This window comes from Andrena cerasifolii, chromosome 5 (genome assembly GCF_050908995.1).
Source record: "Andrena cerasifolii isolate SP2316 chromosome 5, iyAndCera1_principal, whole genome shotgun sequence".
NCBI classification, from domain to species: Eukaryota; Metazoa; Arthropoda; class Insecta; order Hymenoptera; family Andrenidae; genus Andrena; species Andrena cerasifolii.
In genome coordinates this window covers 11,519,128-11,537,319 of record NC_135122.1, presented here as the reverse complement: position 1 = coordinate 11,537,319, position 18,192 = coordinate 11,519,128, and the positions used below count along the sequence as shown (strand labels likewise).

Sequence of the window (18,192 nt, the reverse complement as noted above, 5' to 3'; positions counted from 1 at the left end):
GAGAGCTAGCAGGCTTCCGTTCGCGCGTGTAAGCTGACGATACCGTCGCTCGGGTCCGTAAGCTTATTACGGACAGGGGGTCTTTGTACCCGACACGAGAAGACACTTTTTGTCGTCATGGTTCACTCGATTTCACGTGCGTCGGCGGCTGACATTCCACGACCAAGTCGAGGGCAAAGCGGGGCTCGCGACAGAGGCTCGCTAATTACACGCCAAGGAATGATTGATCCGATTCCCCCTCAAAGGTTAATATAACAGGCAAAAGGGGGCAGAGGAAAAGGAAAAAGCAATTACGGGGACAGCTTGGAGTTTTTTTTTTTAAAAGAATGTTTTTATGCTTACACGCGAACGTAATTTAATAATAATGCTTGCGTCACTTGCGAATTGATCGGATTAATTTTAATCAAACTTTCTCTATTGTTTGCGGCCGTGTATTTCTGTAAATATGCAATCGTACGCTGCATAGATAATTATATGAATAGGTAATTAATGGGTTAAACGTTGATCTGCGACGCGGTTGAATTAATTTCGAAGCAAGTATATTTTGGTAATTTTCTGCTGTATTGAAACAGTTATTCGGAAGTAGCGGGGAGCAATTAATTAATTTACGTTTATGTAATCTCTGTTTTGTATAGACGTTATTATAGCTCGCTTTCAATTCAGCACCGGGGATCGATATTATTTCTGCTGTTATTTTATTACCTTCGTTCTCCGCTGTATATCTAAAGGGTTCCGCACTAGTTACCGGCCCGAAGATTCGCAGTTTCGAAAAGTCGTTTCTCCCTCACTAATTTTCCTGTTTCTCCGCGGCTTCATTTTTCGCCGCCTTCGGTGCGCCGCTATGTTGTTATTTTCCATCCCTCAAAAGAAGAGCGGATCTATTTCTTCGAGCCACCTCGCGCCAGCCCTCAATACTCTTTTACCCTTTCACCTTTCGATGAAATAAACTTTCTGCTGGAAATTTTATGCTCGTCGATTTTAAACTAATTATTCTTAATGTAATGGAACGCCAACGCAGGAGGAATCTTTTCATGGTAATTCGAGGAGAGATACATACAAACAGAAGTGTTTCTGAGAGGATTTGAGCGACGCTACAGTGGCCACTGGTAAATTGGAAAGAAAACAGCAATTAGTAACTAATTATTACCTTTAATACTTATCCAGTAAAATGTAGTCTCTAACAGTAAAACTATGCTTTCACACAGACATCCTCTCCATACGGCAAATTAATCCAACACTGCTCTCGGGCAAATCAATTAATCGATTACGCTTAAATGTTCCACATTTGAAGTTCCGAGCAATCGATTAATCAATTCCCTGGCTCCTCTGCATTGCACTTTCTCTCTCTAGTTCGAGGTTAATTACACAGAATATGTACAAATATTCACACTCACTCGTCCATTCCGTATGAAGATTACAACGAAGAGCTTCGGAATAATTTTTAAACGTGGACGTAGAAAAGATTCTCAAGCAAGGGATGTTTGGAAATTAATTTCTGTTTTAAACTCGACTGCAAAGCTTTCTATACTTAAGAATAAATTCTCAGTTGCAGGCGATTCATTTTCAATTACCGAAAAGTTTTGTATGAAATCGTGACAGTCTTTTTATTTTCTTCACTCATTAAATTTACTTCCACTTAACTTCCTTTCATTATCAGATTCATTTGAATTTGCTTTCGCAGCTACGTTAAACGATAAAAAATAGGCATTCTCCTCGCAACAAATAGACGTAGACCTCGAATATTAAAATCCTACTTGACCATGGTTTTCTAAAAAAAAAAGTAATATAATCTTCGTCCTCTTTTCATTCATCCACCCCATAGTTAATGAACTTACCACGTAAGAAATTACAAATAAACCCTCTAAAGCGTGTTCCAAAATCTCTAATCGAGGCAAGAGTCCCATCCAATCGATATAAACAAATTCTTCGATCATTATTCAAGGCACCAAACATTACTCCCTTCCTCCATAACGAATACAACTCGAATTCAAAGGCACAGTGGCATCCAAATAAATTTCCCACCTTCCACTAGTATCCCTTTTCCAGATCACTGGCAAACCCCTTTCTACTCGTCCGCTATCCACCCTGACCAATTAGCCCCGCTTAGAAAGAAGCTATAAATCAATGACCTAGAAGTATCCATTTCCATTCCCCAACATTATCCACGCGAACCAAAGTCACCGGGGACATGTCCCACGCAGAGCCCTCGACCACAAATAGGAACATTGGCCGTTGAAAGTTCTAACGAGGCTCCCAGTTCGCCGGGTAGATTCACAAAAATTCGTGCGATTATCCAGCCCGATCAGCGAGGTTAACGAAGCTTGGAGCCCGGCGGCAGAATATTCGGGAATAAGGGAACGAGATGCAAACGAGACGATGGAAATTCCACGAGGATCCTGCTCGGCGCGGCTTGGACCTCGAGCGGGAATAGGGAAAAACGGTCACGTTCGACGGGAGCGCGGCGGCGCTTCAGGGTTTCCTCTCGTTGGCGGTCTCCTCGAGGTCTGGGTCCTCGTTGATGATGGAGATGTCTCGGATGGAGTGTCTGCGTGCCTTCCAGCCATCGGGTGGCGCCACTGGCGCCGTGGTCTTCGTCAGCAGCTTGGGTCCTGAGAGAGAGATGAGAATGGCCCCGGCCGGCGCGGTGAGCAGGATCGAAAGGACGCACATGGTCACCACCGTTTCGGCGTAGGACACCTGCACGGGGTCGGTCGGGTCGACCTTATCCAGAGTGGTCGGGCCCAGGGCCGCCTGGACGGTCGCCTTCGCCATCCAGGAGAGCGCGATGAACACCTTCTCCTTGAGGTTCAGCTTGGAGCCGATTCCGACGAGAACCGTTACGATGATGCGGATCACGATGCCGGATATCAGGCAAGCCAGGCCCAGGTACACGGTTCTACCGTCCAGCTCGTTGATCTTGATTTGGGTACCTGTCACGGCGAACAGGATGGGCTCGAAGAGCATCCAGAAGATCTCGAACGCCGTTGCCACTGGGTTCTGGAACAGAGGGGTGGTTGCGGTTAGAGGTTTGCTTTGTTGCTTGAAATCGGTGTCGGGCTGAAGGATGTGATCTGCGACATCTGCTTAAGCAGAGTTGGGCGCTTTTATGGCGAATGTTGATGCTGTGAGTGACGTGCTCTCACGGCGATGCTCCTTGGGAAGCATCGAAAGTACTGCTTGAGAGTTCTAGGATGCTCAGTTTGAGGAGAAACGAAGCTTGGAGCTAGTTGGGTAGGAAACTTTCCCTGTGGGAGCGATCGATCGTAAAGGCTTGGTCCTGGTGCTAGTAGGATAATAAAAGTGTACTTAATTTTAACTTCTACAGTACAGGTCAATTAGAGGAGTATCTCTCGGTTGAATAGCATTGCAATCGTGTAGCTTTGTCTGTGTCTGATTACGTACCGATGCTACTGAATAATTGATCATCAATCACAGATCGGTGAACTGGTCAATTGAGGGTACTACCTAGGCAGTCGTTTTTGTCGAAAATAAAGCATTTCTTTTTCTATTAATTACAAATAAATAAATTTAAAATCAGAACTTCTTTTTAAAAAGCCTCTTTAATGATCCAGCTGTGGCGTCACAGTGCTGTCTGTAATGATTAATTATAAAACAAAAAATATATTTCTATAATTTAAGACATCCTTAATACAATGCAAACCATCCGATTAAATTATATGTAGTAGTTTCCCTTTAATTAATTCCTAAAGATCATCTATTTTTTTGGGGCTCTAGACCGGAACCTCCCCTTAAAGAGGTGAGGGTAGCCACCCTCGCCTCTTGTTCAATCACATGAATAGTTATTCGCGATCGGTGGGAGAAAAGGTTTAACAGAACGACCCAAATGCACAGGAGTAGTCGCTTTGGCTTCGAGTTTGTCGCGAGCTCGGGATCTCGCCCGGTTTTCGAGTGTTCATTATTCGAACGCCGATGCCACGCCATTTTGCTCGCAGACAAATACATGAACAGTACACCGGGGACTAATCCTCTTATGCGGTAGCATTGCTGCATACCGGTGACACGGTCCCAGCGTTCAACGATCCCGCCGTGAAAAATGGGGGAAACAAAAGTTCGCAATGGAACGCTGAGAGCTTATAGGGATATCCGTTTACGGAATTGCCATCGAGACCTCCGACGTTCCTGCAACTTTCGTCGAAAACCATTTCTATCTTTGCCTTGTATTCCCAAAACGATCGCTCCACCGTGAAAATAGATGGCTTCTATGCTGATAATACTTAAAAAGATAGCACTGATTCGCCTTGTTTTTCGGGCTTCCACAATCAAAGCGTGAGATTTCATACCTAAACTCCCGATTCGACAACTTATTTCAGTTCAGAATTCTTTTTACGAATTTGGAATATAGTGTGTTTGAATTCGCCTTAATTAAGAACCTTAAAATTTCATAAATGAAGATTACTAATTACTATCCCAACACAAGTGATTCTGAGAGTTTTCGTGAAAAATACTACTTAACCCTTCGTGGCCATTTCTTTCCACCAATATTTTTGTAAATTTTTAGAACTTAATAATAAAATTTGGTGAATTTTAACAAAAAAGTTGTTTCCCACAACTATTTTTTCGACTAAAAATTTCATTATATCAAAATTTACATTTCAAAAGTTGAAAGATTCAAAATTACGAATATGGTAATTGAAAAGTTACGCTGGGGTGTGGTGAACCAATTTGTGATTATAAGAAGGTGTGGCCACAAAGATTTAATTGCCACCGTGTGGTTAGAAGCACATTGCAAGTTAAGAGATATGCAATTTCTCAGTGAATCAGAAAAATTGAATGACCCTTTGTGAAGTGTTCAGATTTGAAAATGTCAATTATTATAGAAAGGTTATTTCGGATAGAGATCTTTAAACAGGCACCGACTTAAATCGTTGATTACCAAACATAAGAAGGTGAGTGTACTTATATCAGGTTTAAATGCTCTAAAAAGAGAGTTGACTTCCCTGCAGACTGAAATAGCTTTCGAATCCGTCATGACTGTCATTTCGCCCCGTGTCACGCGATACAATTACCGAGGGTGGCGTCGTTATTCTTCGTCCCCTGTCCACCGACGCCCCTTAGCCAGCCGTGAGAGATCGTCAATATCATTAATATTTCACCGCAGATATTGCCTTACTTAATAACCCCGACTTTAACGATCCCACTCTTTCTCGTTGTAAATTAACACCATTAAACACAACCACAGGCGCAGCGTCGGCGTCGCCCTTACGGTCTCGCCACGAATCATTAAAGCGTGTAAATAATTCGCCTGTATTAAATATCCACAGTGAGGATAGGCAATGGATGACATTTATGGTGAGTGCGTTTTATCATCCTGATATTCATATCGACGAAACTGTTTTAATCGGTCGCTTTCGCTGACGTGATTATTCTCTGATAATTATTTAATTTGCGCGAGGTGGCGAAGCGTTTTTGAGTATCGACATATGTAAAGAAGCTTGTTGAAGTATTTCGTCACGGGATTGTTTACTGATTGATATACTTCACTGGGTATTTTAGTTTACTGTGCAGTGGCGCACTCGGGATTTAATTTTGGGGTGAGCCACGTTGAACGGATAAAAATATTTTCAATGCAAATTCAAGAAAATTCATTAGGCGATTATAAAAATTTATTTATTGAATAAGAATCCTGTTTTCTTTTCCTTTTACAAAGCACTTGAATTATTTTAGTCGTGGATAAACTAATCTCCTTTTTCCTTTTTCTTTGGGGTGCGTCCCTGTTACTGTGGTTACTTGTGTTAGTTAATTAAGGTGGTATAGTACGGTGTGTAATGAAGAAGCAAGCGATTGGATCGGATAGAGATATTGGAGCAGTTCACCAGAATTTGATGTTAAATTTTAAATTTGATGTTAATGACAAGAAAAAATTCGTATTTTATTTTGTGTTGGGCGCATTTGATATTGTTGAGATAGTAACGTTCACAGTAAGTACCTGATAATTGGGATTCATTATTGGAACAATAACGTGCTCGTAAATATTGCTATTGATACATCATAATTACTGTACTGTAATTACTGCTTTAGGCCATGTATTCATATTGTGCCTCTAGTTGGGCGATTTAAATCTTAATTAAGCTTTATCGATTGCACGTGTAATGTTAGGCTATAGGAATACCGTCGAAAATAATCAAAAAATTGGATTATGATAACGTAAAACAGTTTATTAAATACTAACAACTGTTTGTAGAAAGGAACTCGATGTGCAAAACAATTATTGTTATCTAGGATTTCAATTTATTTTTATACACCTTTTGTGCTACTGTTCACTTGTAAATTGTAAAACTAAATATTATTAAATTCTTTCTGTTTTTCAATTTGTTACGGAAAATGCTAAAGATTATATCTGGACCATCCTTCGCCAAATCGATCACTGTACGCGCTCTATGGCAGCAATTTCGATGAAATTGAAACATGATGTAGTCCACGTGAAATTGTGAAACTATTTTGTTTAAAAAATATATATTACTAAAGTGTGCAATTTGCTTCCATGTTCGCAAAAGCAGGCCATTGTAAGCAACTTTTTTATCTCCCAAACTACCAATTAACACAAACTTTCTCCCTTCTCCATTTTAATAAAAAAGGATAGCCCTACCCGAATAAATTTCTAAAAGTCCTCTTGGCCCCATTAAAACTAACATGATTTCCAAGTTTCTCCGACTACTTCCACCCCATCGCTAGTAGCTACCCTAACAAAACAACCCTCTTAATTCACCAATCTGTTCCTCACAACTATCTCACAAGTCATCCACCCGCAATCCACTATTCCCAAGTGAATACAAATGGCAACTCCCTTTGCTCGCAAAATGTCCCTCTGCCCCAACAGTAACCACCATCATCCCCTCTCAATGCCCCGATATGGTCACGAAGACGGACTCACCATCCCCCAAATCGAAGTACAACTCTTTCTCCGCGTGACATCGGGTGTCCCTAGGAAGACTCAATCGCAAGCGTCAGTTGATTTCGTGTAATTGAATTGCACCGCTTGTTCGGCCGGCATGCATTAATTAACGCGGCCCGAACGAATAAGTTAATTAGGGGGTTGCCAGTTCTTTTCATTCCCGCCGAATCGCCGAGCTTCTTTCCACCCTCCATCGCCCATTCCATTCGCTCCCTTTCCCCTCTCCTTTCCATTTTTTCCGTCCGTCCACCCTCCCCACCCCTCTACGTCTTCTTACCAGCAGCACTTCCGCGAGAGGGGCTTTCAGTGCGACCGGTAACCAGAGCAACCCCCGGTATTTCGCATAATTAATGAAATCGATCGTCGTTCGAGGAAGGCGAACTTCATTATATAACCTCCAGTACTTAATTACGGAACCGCTCCCATTCTCCGTCGATCGCGTCGCTGCCTCCCTCTCCCCCAGCTGCAGCCGCGCTGTCCTCGTCGCCCTTTCCACCCTTATGCGCAGCTGCATTACCGTGTAAAGTCGCTTATTTACCGATCTTCGGGGAGAAAAGGGACTTCCCTCCCTCCGGCGCCCGCCCCTCGGTAATTACCTGCTCGGCGACGCGACGCGTGTCCAGGATAACCCGATTGTAGTGTGATTTCGTTCTCTCTCTTCTACTGTTGCAGATTGTACACGTAGAATCTGTGTGTGATTCGGTTTGTTTCGTTCGGGGGTGGGATTGATTTCGGTAGCATGGGGGTTTGGGGGATTTAATTTTGAATAGTGTCTTGTCCTGTAGCGTAAGAAAGTTTGGGATATTAGGTAGCTGAAGTTATGCTGCGTTGTTGTAAAGTTGAAGGGGGATGGGGCGATCAGAAGATTTGAGGATTTTAAAATTTCGAGAGGATGCGTTTAAAAACGACACGAGTTAGGGGATCGTCCTTAAATTACGCAAGGCTTTTTTTGGGCGGGGGGATGGGTGTCGCGAATTTTTTACAAGGGTAGGGGGAGAGGGAGACAGGTAGCGTCCTACGTAATATTTTGTTAAGCTAATTTTCAAAATGAGTAGTCTAAAAAGCGATGTTCCATTGCACACGCGAAACAGAATTAAATGAATTATATAAACCTTTAAAAGAATTTTATTAACCGAAAAATGCAATGTATAAAATATTACGTAAGAAACGGTGAGAGGATTGGAAAATAAAATCATACCAATCCGTATATTTGGGGAGGGAGCGAGTAAGAAATCGCCAACATTACTCTTACGTAAACGGCCTCTGAGGCCCCTTATTCCCGCGAAGGTGATGTTGAGTGAAAATGCCAGGTATTCTAAGTGTGCGGGATCGTGTCGGACGAGTGTACTCTCTTAATATTCGAAGTGCTAATTGCTTTTCACTGAATAACGAACAATTCGACAAATTGAATGGAGCCTGCGAAAAGAAATGTAGTAGGATCGGCGGTGGGGAATCCATTGGAATTAGAATTTTAAATTTGTTGAAATGAATTACTGCCTGCATTATTAATTCCCCCTTGCCATTTTCCTGGAGCACAGCGAAGAACAACGAAGAAACATAGGTACGGATTACAATGGATCGTATTGGTATTCGAAATATTAATTAGTCGAAATCTTAAGTTATTCGCATTAATCGCGGCCCGATAATATTGCGGTATTTTAGTACGACGATCAGACCGGAGGATTTAAATTTTAATGGCTGTGGAATAGTCTATTTAGGGAACTCAAACATCGATGTACAGGGGGCGATAGTTGATGTACGGATCCTACCAATATTGGCGACATTAATTGGTTCCGGTCGAGTAATCTAAAAATCCAGCTGCTTCGAAATTCTAGCCGAGTGTATTTCGCAGGCACCGACGAAATGGAAGCTCGCTCGCTGAAATTCGTCGGAATTAAAATTTCAAATATCAACGTAGAACCAGCATATTTGCTCTACCAACATTTAGGATGGGGACCACTTCCACCTAGATGTGACCAAAAATCTCGCTCCCTCGTGATTTCGGCCAATCAAAATTTGCTCCACGCTAAAAGGAACATGGGAACCGCTCGCCGAAAACTATCGCACCCAAAATTCTAAACCTCGCATATTTCTTCGATATCTTCTATGCATTCATTTAAAACTTCATCAAAATGGTTTGCCAATTCGTTTCTATTTCACCAGAATACACCGACTGTGTCCCTAATTTATGTAAAAAAATTGAAAAACTGTGTGATTCACAGTGTTTGAAAGGAAAAGTAACTTTTCCCTTAGATAAATTTTCTTCATATCAACGAAAAAACTATTACAAATAAAAACTGAAGTTAAAATTTTACGTCCAGTTCCAGCGTAAACTATCTTAACTTTAAATAGCTTTCCTTCTTTTCACAATCCGATGACTGTGACAGGTGCATCCAAAGCAAACTACTTGATTCCCTGCTCCCAGAGCAACGAATTAAGAGGTCTTTGCAGAAAAGATGAAAATAAATGTATTCTCAAAACATGTATCGGTAATTAATTTGTGACAAAAAGAAGTTCCGAACAACAGTAATTTTTAAGGGCGTTGCAGTGGAGAGACCCCTTAACTAGAACAAACGTACACTTAGCAGCACTAAGCCCAGATCATCCCGCCTGAAAATTACACGCGCCAGAATCCGCGAGATTAACATATCCAGGGTGACGCGGCTCGAATGGGGAGCGATGCTCGGGGAATTCGTCGAACTCGAAAAGCGGGTCCGCGCCGTATAAAGGGGTCGGCATTTGAATGCAGCCCCGTCTATGCGCGTTCCCCGCGTCGACGATGGATGCGCCGACCGATGGCCCTCTCCGACTTGCTTTTAGCGGCCGCGTAAATGGAGGTAAACTCGCTTGCCGCCAGTTCCTCGGCGAGTTTCTGCTAAGGGAAGCAAACGGGCCGTAACTGGGAACAGGAATGGTAACTGCAACGACCAGCGTCCTTCCTTCCGCCAATCCCCGCCCCGGCGTTCGGCGAGGCTTGCCCGACTAGCGGGGCTTATTTTTGCCACGCAAATAGATGATTTATCCGCGACGGGTGCTCTCCACGGATTTCGCGCGACGTCGACGCTCTGTTTTTCCTGCGGATTTCTTTGGGGCTTGCTCGCGCGGAGTCGAGCGTTTAACGCGGTGGCTTATTTGGAGAGGAGACACCCCCCGGCCCCGGCAACCAGGCGGCCGCGGGGGCGGCACTTTTTGCGAGGATATTTGCGAAGCTTTGCGTGTTCGTTTCCTTTACTGCGGGAAAATTTGCCTGCGGAGTTAAGACTTTTAATACCCTGCTTCTGGGGTGGCGGTTTGGCGACGAGTGTGCGAGGGGTAGGTAGTTGGAGATGATTGTTCTTGTAACTGACTGGCAATGAGTGACGCTTGCGGTATGTACTAGGGGAGACCGGGGCAAAGTGACGCGAAAAAAGTTTGAAGTCGAATAAAATTTTTCCCTTTCAATAAAAATCTGTGGAAATGGATTTATAATATAATTTGAACATTACTATTGATAAATGAGGAATAGCGATGCTTAAAATATACTTAAAGTATATTAAAATTCAACTTGAAAAGAAAATGCCAAAACGACAACTTTACCCTATACATGGGGTAAAGTGAGCTAAAATAAAATACCAGTTTTAATTAAGGATATAGGTAATTATTAACCTGTTTATTAGTACCTGTGCTTCTACCGCGTCACCTTAAGTTTCTATAACCAACTGCCGTTTAACCTCTCAGATGAGAGCACAAGGAATAAATCCGTCAATATAATCTGGACGCGTGAGTGAAATAGAGCTCCGTAGGCAAATTTGCGAGCCACTGTATGCCTGCCAACATTTTTCATTGCCCTCGCAGGAATCTGTCGGCCCGCAAACTTTGCACCTGTAATTTACGAGCACTCTGTACACTCGCCACGCAACGGGGTAGGGCAAAAGCGTCGAGAAGCGAGCGTTCTTTGATCTGTGCAGTAGACTCTAATTAAATACGACAAGTCGCGGTGCTCCAGTGGGATTCCGCGTTGACAAGCTGCAATTAACGCGCGAAACCGCCGAAACGGATGGGGCGGGAAAACTGCCGAAAATTCCTGCCACTTCCTGCGGGAGCGAGCTTATTTTTAATCAACCCCCGTATCGCGAGCCACGCGCCCGCGGAATTTCGGGGCTGCCGGTTGAACTTCGACCGCGGTATCGACTGGAAAATCTGTGGGCGAACCCTCGCCAGGCGAGGGAGTCGCGTATTCTATACGCTTATTAAACATTCACGTTCAGTGCCATCCGAGTTTTGATAGCTTGCCGAGCTTCCAGCGTTACGGCGCGTCTGACGCTAGTTAATTCCGCGACCGTGATGGAATTCGCGGCGGTGTTGTTTGCTTAGGGCCTGTTCGGATGGCATCTAACAACTTTTACTGGGTAAAAATATCAGTGGAGTGAAAGGAAACAGAAGCTGGGAAATGTGTGGATATGTTTGGAGTACTAAGTAGTTTAGGAACTGTAACATAATAGATATTTTAGCTATAATAGTACCACAAACGGGGAGAACATTGGCATGTTTTTGGAACATTTTGCTATAGGTATAATACAAAAATTAATTATTATACTACAAGTGTGCATATGCATAAAATATTTGTCTTTTTCCTTCCTTAAGGGCTTATGCCTACCAGTAAGGTCTGAAATCACAAGTATTTACTTTCGGGATTTTTTTTTTAAAAATTGAAGACTTTTTGAAATAAACGGTTGTACAGAGTACACTCGAAAGTATATATTTTAAAGTTCTTGTAGTTCTTTTTGCAATGCGATGTGTCAATAAATAATCGAATTGTAGGTGATCTCCTGGCAGCGTTTTTTTTATTTAAGCACTTTACGGTGGCCATTGTAGTTTTGAACTGGTTCGTCGGAGATAAAAAATTCGACGTAATTTAGTTACTATATTAGATTATCTAGTCCTTAATCGTGGCGTTTTCGTTTTCGTTGCGTAGTTTTATTTTACAGATGAAAAATGAGAGCGATTCTGTGGTGAAAATCGATATTTTTGCTAGGAGAAGCCACTTTGTAGCAAATTAATTTTTAATCTAATATATTAACTAAATTCCCGTGTTTTTTTATTTCGGATGAACCGGGTCAAAATTAGAGAGGTCACCGCAAACTACTGAAAAAAAATCGCTGCGGGCAGATCCCTGATATTTTTTTTATTTATTTCTATTTCCCATCGCAAAAATTGCTACAAGTAGTTTAACGCGTACATTTTCGAATACATAAAGGTTTGATTAAAAAAGCCTTCAAGTTTTTTCGGACCTCACAGGTAGGCATAACCCCTTAATACATGTTAAGTAACTGCCAAAGTTACCCCAAAGCTACCTCTTCGTGTTCCGTCTTCATTCTTCTAATTATTTAAAAAAAAATTCCGCCTTCGACAAGTTTCTTCGCAAAAAGAGAATTTGCAAGTTTCAACTAGCTCTTACAACCCTTACATACGGAAACTAATTGAAGAAGGCCAATATCAATACGATGCACCCCAGTTACATCCCTCGCCGCCCCAGAAATTCAACTACCGAGCCTTATATTTTACACAAGCGACCACTGATCACCGCAAGCGCAGCTTCTGTTTACAAAACCTCGACGCGGAGCACCGTCGGTGGTTCCTGTCGCCTTTATCGCCGCGATTCGCTTCCGCTTTATCCGCAGGCCCGCGAGTTTTACGGCGCACGAGTGGAAATAGAAACCCATCGACATTCCCACCGAAAGCGGCTCGCAGGGCCGACGTGACTGCAGTTTTCATGTAAACCGCAACCCCTGGGACACGCTCACTCGTCGCTGACGATTCCTCGTCACGCGGTGTCGAGATACGGGAATATTTCTCTATGACGCTCACGTGCAACCCCTGTTTACCACGCCGGCTTGCCTGCGATCCAGATTAGGCAGCGTACCTCGCCGCACGCTCATTCGTATAAATTAATTCCGCGCGATTCACTTATCACGAGCCACGTGATCATTGCTACCGCTGCGCTGGATAATCCCGCGGACGCCGGGCTCGCCAGTCCCGAGTCGTTAAAGGCGATCCGTCAAGCGATGGTATTAATAAACGATCGGGAGATTATTGGCGCACCCAGAACGGGGGGGGGGCGGGGCTCTTGCATCCCCGAAGGAAAAAGGATATTAATGTAACCACGACTGAAGTAATATAAGAGCTTTGTAGAGAGAAAAGAAAACTGGATTGTATTCATTAAATAAATTTTTATACCCACCTAGTGAATTTGATTGAATTAACATTAAAAATATTTGTACCCCTTCAACTCGGCTCCCCCCGCCACCAAGATTAAATCCTGTGCGCGCCACTGCACTGGGACGATAGGGGCGAATCGATGGCCACCATGGCAGGTGGAGGCTCGTGATATCTTTTTCGCTTGGACATCGAAGGGGTGCACGAGATTTTAAATCTGGAAGACTACGCGAAGTAACGGTAGAAAAATGAGCGTAGAAAAGAGGAAAGGAATTCGCACAGCTACTTAGTAACTTCTAGAGCTTGAATACTAAACTTTAGGGGTTGTAAATGGAGATGCTGCCACTTAAACTACAGTGGTCGGCGAAGATTGTTCCAGTTCTACTGTGGTTGCCATGTTTTATAATAGCTGTTGGCTTGAAAAAAGGAGAATAATGTGGAATTCTGTTAGAGTCATCGTGTTCGGAGCTATAAGGGTGGTTTTCCAGAAGAAACGGTCCTTTTGTTTCGCGACGGTACATTTTTCGGGGCAAGTGATTCCAGACGTGGGATCTTGGCGCGTGCTAAGTTGGCAACAGAAATACTGACCTATCTCTAGTCGATTTCCGCGTTTGGTGTCCCTACAGGAAGAAGAACTAACCAGACTATAACTTACATGTAAATTCAACTTTCTCTGTGATCCACCACGTGAATAATAAAAGTCCATTCTCACCCTGAAATTCAGCCTGCGTGACTAAACAGGGCAGCAATGCATAAACTGTCGCCACGCAAAATAACCCGTGCAGTTCGCACCTGTTGATGGTGATAACGGGGCGGATGTATGATTTCACAGGTGGAGAATGGGTTGGCAAATTTGACGTAGGTAAATGTGGTGAAAGTAATTAAATTCATTATAGAGTGCATTCTTTCCTTCTTCGCGCCAAACACTTGTAACACCGAGTGGCCATTTGTCATTTCGCGCAGACTGCAGTGGTAGTCCTTAAGTTCGCCGCCCATCCAAGCGCGAAGCTCGACTCTGCAGGCCGAAAGATCAATGCCGACAGAACGGAGACGTAACTGGTGTATGAAACCAGAATCGTATTCCGATACTGGCTGCTGAGGCGGCGGGGAATACGTGCTGAGCCTCGGAGTCGAAGGATTTATGAGCAAACTGCGGGAAATATTAACACGCTCGGTGTTATGGGGGGTGGCTGGCGAGCGGCGACTTTTCGTTCGAGTTACGGGGGTCAACGATAAGCGACAGCGGGGCTTTTCTCTCTCCCTACCCACGCGCCAGTTTATTGAAAGTAAAACGCCCCGAAGAAAGTGGCTGGGGGGGTTGTCACGCTGCAGAACGTCTCGCGAGGCAATAAATAAGAGGAAGAATTCTTCGTGAAAGAAATTCGACGGTTTCGTGTAGGGTGAATTAAGAAAGCTGTCGAGGGATTTGGCAAGATACTGTGTTCGAAAAAGTGGAGAGAAAAATAGAGGTCTTTATGTGAAACGAGTTGCGAGGGGGTAAGTATGAAGATGGGTGTTTGTTTAATCCGAGTTTCACTGAACGATTAGTAGATACAGTTTGGTTGGGGAAACGTTTATTTACAACCAGAAGAATTCACGACGTAAAGAATTATTTGCACCAACTCTCCCATCAGTATTCCAACGGAAAAACAGTGAAAGAATTTTATGATTTTACCATTTCTAACTTTCGTTTCAAATAAAGTCCACCTCTGCCCTATTTACCGTCAGCACCTCTTCGTCACAAACCTCGAAACCTTAAAACCAAACCCTTCAGACGAACAGCACAATTTACGAAACAATATCTGAAAATGGCCCCCAAATGATTTCACAAAACCAAGAAGAAATCAACGACAGATACCAACTACTCTAAGCCCCACTAATCAGCAGTCTCCCAGCAACGACAAGCCACTATATTACCGTCGATTCCGTAATCGACATTCCCTCAATTAAACGAGGCATCACAGATATCAGGACACTGATCCCGCAAAGCCTCGCGCGGAACAAAGAAACAGCCCGCCGATAATCGTCCATTATATCAGGCTCAACGAAACATGGCAACGTTCGGTCAGCACTCGGCGATCAAAGCTACGGCGAAGCGTGATACCTCCGCGTAATCCGCTCGCCGCGTCAAACTGATTAATTACGCAAGGAATCACCGACTTTTCCCCGCGTGCCCGACGCGCATCGCGACTCAACGGGCCGGGCTAATTACCGGGCGAATTACGGGGACGCGAGGCACGCGGTCCCATAATATGCTAGCGGTATCGACAACTGCCGGACAGAATCGCGTCACGGGGAGCAACGGCATGTGTTGGACTGCAAACGCAACATACCGATAGCTACGTGCCTGGAGCCCACGGAATTCGAGAGCGAACGTGGGCTTGAATATTTCACGCGAGCACATCGAGTTGTACGCGATAGGCTCGTGGACGGCGACTTTCCACGATTTCCACCCCCTTCTCGCGATCCTGATATTGCATTATACTTGGCTTTTGGTCTTCTCATTTGCCACGGACTGTGATTAATGGTCCGTCACGGTGTCGTGAACCGGATCGAGGATTCCTGGATAATGTTTTTAATGTCATATTTGTTGTTGGGCTGTTTCAGATTTTTTAACTGTGCGGAGGGTGCTGTTGGACGCTTTGTTTTCGGGAGAATCAATTTTCATAGGACTCATTCGTCGAAAGCATACTGACAAGGGAAGATCCCGAAGCCGAAAATTAAAAAGAAAATTGAAACTTTGTGAATATGTAGGGGATTTCGTTCTGATTACAACGCAATTTTTGTTCGCTGCCCAAATTCACTCGAAGGAGCTGAAATTAACCTCTGAAAATTCGGTTACTTTCCGATTTTGGGTTATAAAAGAGTTTTACGACAGAAATTATTTCTTTTAATTAGATCTATCATTTGGTAGAAACAATATTTTACAGTTTATGAGTTATAACACAAAATCGGAAAACAACCGGATTTTTAGGGGTTAATTACACCCCGTTAGAGTGAATTTAGGCAGCAAACAAAACTTGCGTTGTAATCAGGGAGAAATCCCCTATATATTCACGAAGTTCCAGCCTTTTTTGAATTTTTAGGTTCGGGATCTTCCCTTGTGAGGTAGCATACAAGAGAAAACTGATTCTTAAGTCTATTAGTCGAGGATATGATTAATGCTAAGCTTATCAATATTCCCCAGTCTATTTCATTTCGATTCACTTCGATCATCCACAGTTGTGGTCAGCTAATTCTCAGTCAAGTGGGCTTTCGCGATAACGAAGCCTCGAACGGGGAGCATTTACTGCACATTTCCGATTTACTTTTACACGAAGAACGCCCCCTGCTTAATTCTATAATCCTCTTCAATAAGCTGCAAGTCAGCAAGCTATCCGCGAAAAGATCGATCCAAGATGGAATCACTATTCACTGACCCTAATTAAACTTAAGTACCCCTTAATACTCCGTATAATAAATATTTTCGTAACTTTCAGTATCATTGAATAAATCCCACCACTTGGTAGTCTTCTATACTACCCTCGCGCTTACAAATGGAAACATCTGTTAACGAAATTGAAATAATTTTGCAGTACGGTCTGTGCACTGGAGCAGGGCGCAGCATCCGGGGATTAGAGGGTTTTATTAAACTTAGCGTTGCGAATCCGCAAGTGTACTCACGTCGTCGACTTCCCAGCCCTGCTTCTGCCAGAAGTAGCAGCTGACGAAGGCGGCCGCAACCACTGCCAAGGGTCCAGCGCCGCCTAGCTCGATCGCCTCGCTTCCAAACACTGCTAGCAATCCTCCTCCTAATAACATCAGCACTCTCAGGGGCACCATGAACGGCTGAAACGTAAACGAGCCGAAAGATCGATTAGATCGCTCTTCGGGGACGATCGCTTCAACGTGGCTTAATCTTCATTGAATCCTTCATTCACTAACAATTCCTCCAAGTGCCGTGAAATAGGAACAAGTAATGCCACTACTATGTATAATGTGCGTGATAGTCAGACTTGGATGGTGTTTTAAGCACCGCAATTCAAATTAAACATAATGTTCACTATTGCGTGCAAATATATATAGAATTATATATATTGTGTGTAAATATACATAGAACTAAAAGGTTAAAAATAAAAAAATTTATAAAGAGATTAAAACCGACTTCAAAAAAATACAAATGCACTAAAAGGTAAAAAATAATTTTTTCCCTTATTTAATCTACGACTCTCATATTTTTTAAATCGGCGCCAGATTTACACAGTGCAAATGATGAGGCGTCGACTTAAAACATATGAGAGTCGTAGATTAAATAAGGGAAAAAATTATTTTGTACCTTTTAGTGCATTTGTATTTTTTTTTAAGTCGGTTATATTTTTTTTCCTGTTTAAATTACATTCAACTTAAAATTTCCGTTTCGAAGACTAATTAAAGTTAAAATTAGGAGACCAACGTTTACGCATAATTTTTCCTCTCCTTTTCTCTTCCACAACACCCCGCCCAATTTCACCGTTACCCTCAACCCTTATAATATTCCTTCCTTAAACGTATTACCTCCCATTTTCTGAAAACCTTCTATACCACCCTCGAAACCATTTGGACTGTTTCAACGTTGGTGCAAGCATCTCCAAATTCCCCCCATTGCGGATGCCAGAAGCGGCGAACTCGTTTACTTAATCGCGCTCGCAACCCCCCGAGAGGGATTCCGACCAGTTGCGGTCGAATTGAGGATCGATTAATCGTGCCTGGAAGAGATCGCGGAGACGCGGTCCCGTCCTCACCGACAATTAGATTATTCACCTTGACCTCCCCCAAAGTGCTTCCCTTCCTTGCAACCGCCCACCTTTCTTCTCCCTTTTGAATTCTTTTCGTCCCCAGCCTTGTTCCCCGCCCCATCTCCGGGTAATTTCGTCGGCGACCACGGTAAATCCGCTCGCTTTTAACGAGCAAGTCGTTAGGGGTAAGCCACACTTTGTGAAACTGCACGGAATAAGACGCCACCCCCGCCCACCCACGCCACCATTTTTCGCTGTTACAAAGGGGCCGAGGATCCTCGCGAGCTTCCACTTCCGTTCGACGTTTAATTCAATAACGTTTCGGGGGTA

The 18,192-nt window shown here is 43.4% G+C and overlaps 1 protein-coding gene across 2 annotated transcripts in view; it reads right to left on the bottom strand.

Annotated features, from left to right (window-relative positions):
• Nucleotides 1-1,129: 1,129 nt before the first annotated feature.
• The window catches only part of Nha1 (Na[+]/H[+] hydrogen antiporter 1), an 89,260-nt gene continuing 72,197 nt past the window's right edge, over nucleotides 1,130-18,192 (bottom strand). For both annotated transcript variants that reach the window (XM_076813387.1, XM_076813386.1), the window contains 2 exons: nucleotides 16,772-16,936; nucleotides 1,130-2,997 (listed from right to left, as the gene is read on the bottom strand). In XM_076813387.1, the coding sequence (XP_076669502.1) occupies nucleotides 2,470-2,997; nucleotides 16,772-16,936 (693 nt within the window). In that variant the 3' untranslated portion in view covers nucleotides 1,130-2,469. The remainder of the gene's footprint in view (nucleotides 2,998-16,771; nucleotides 16,937-18,192) is intronic.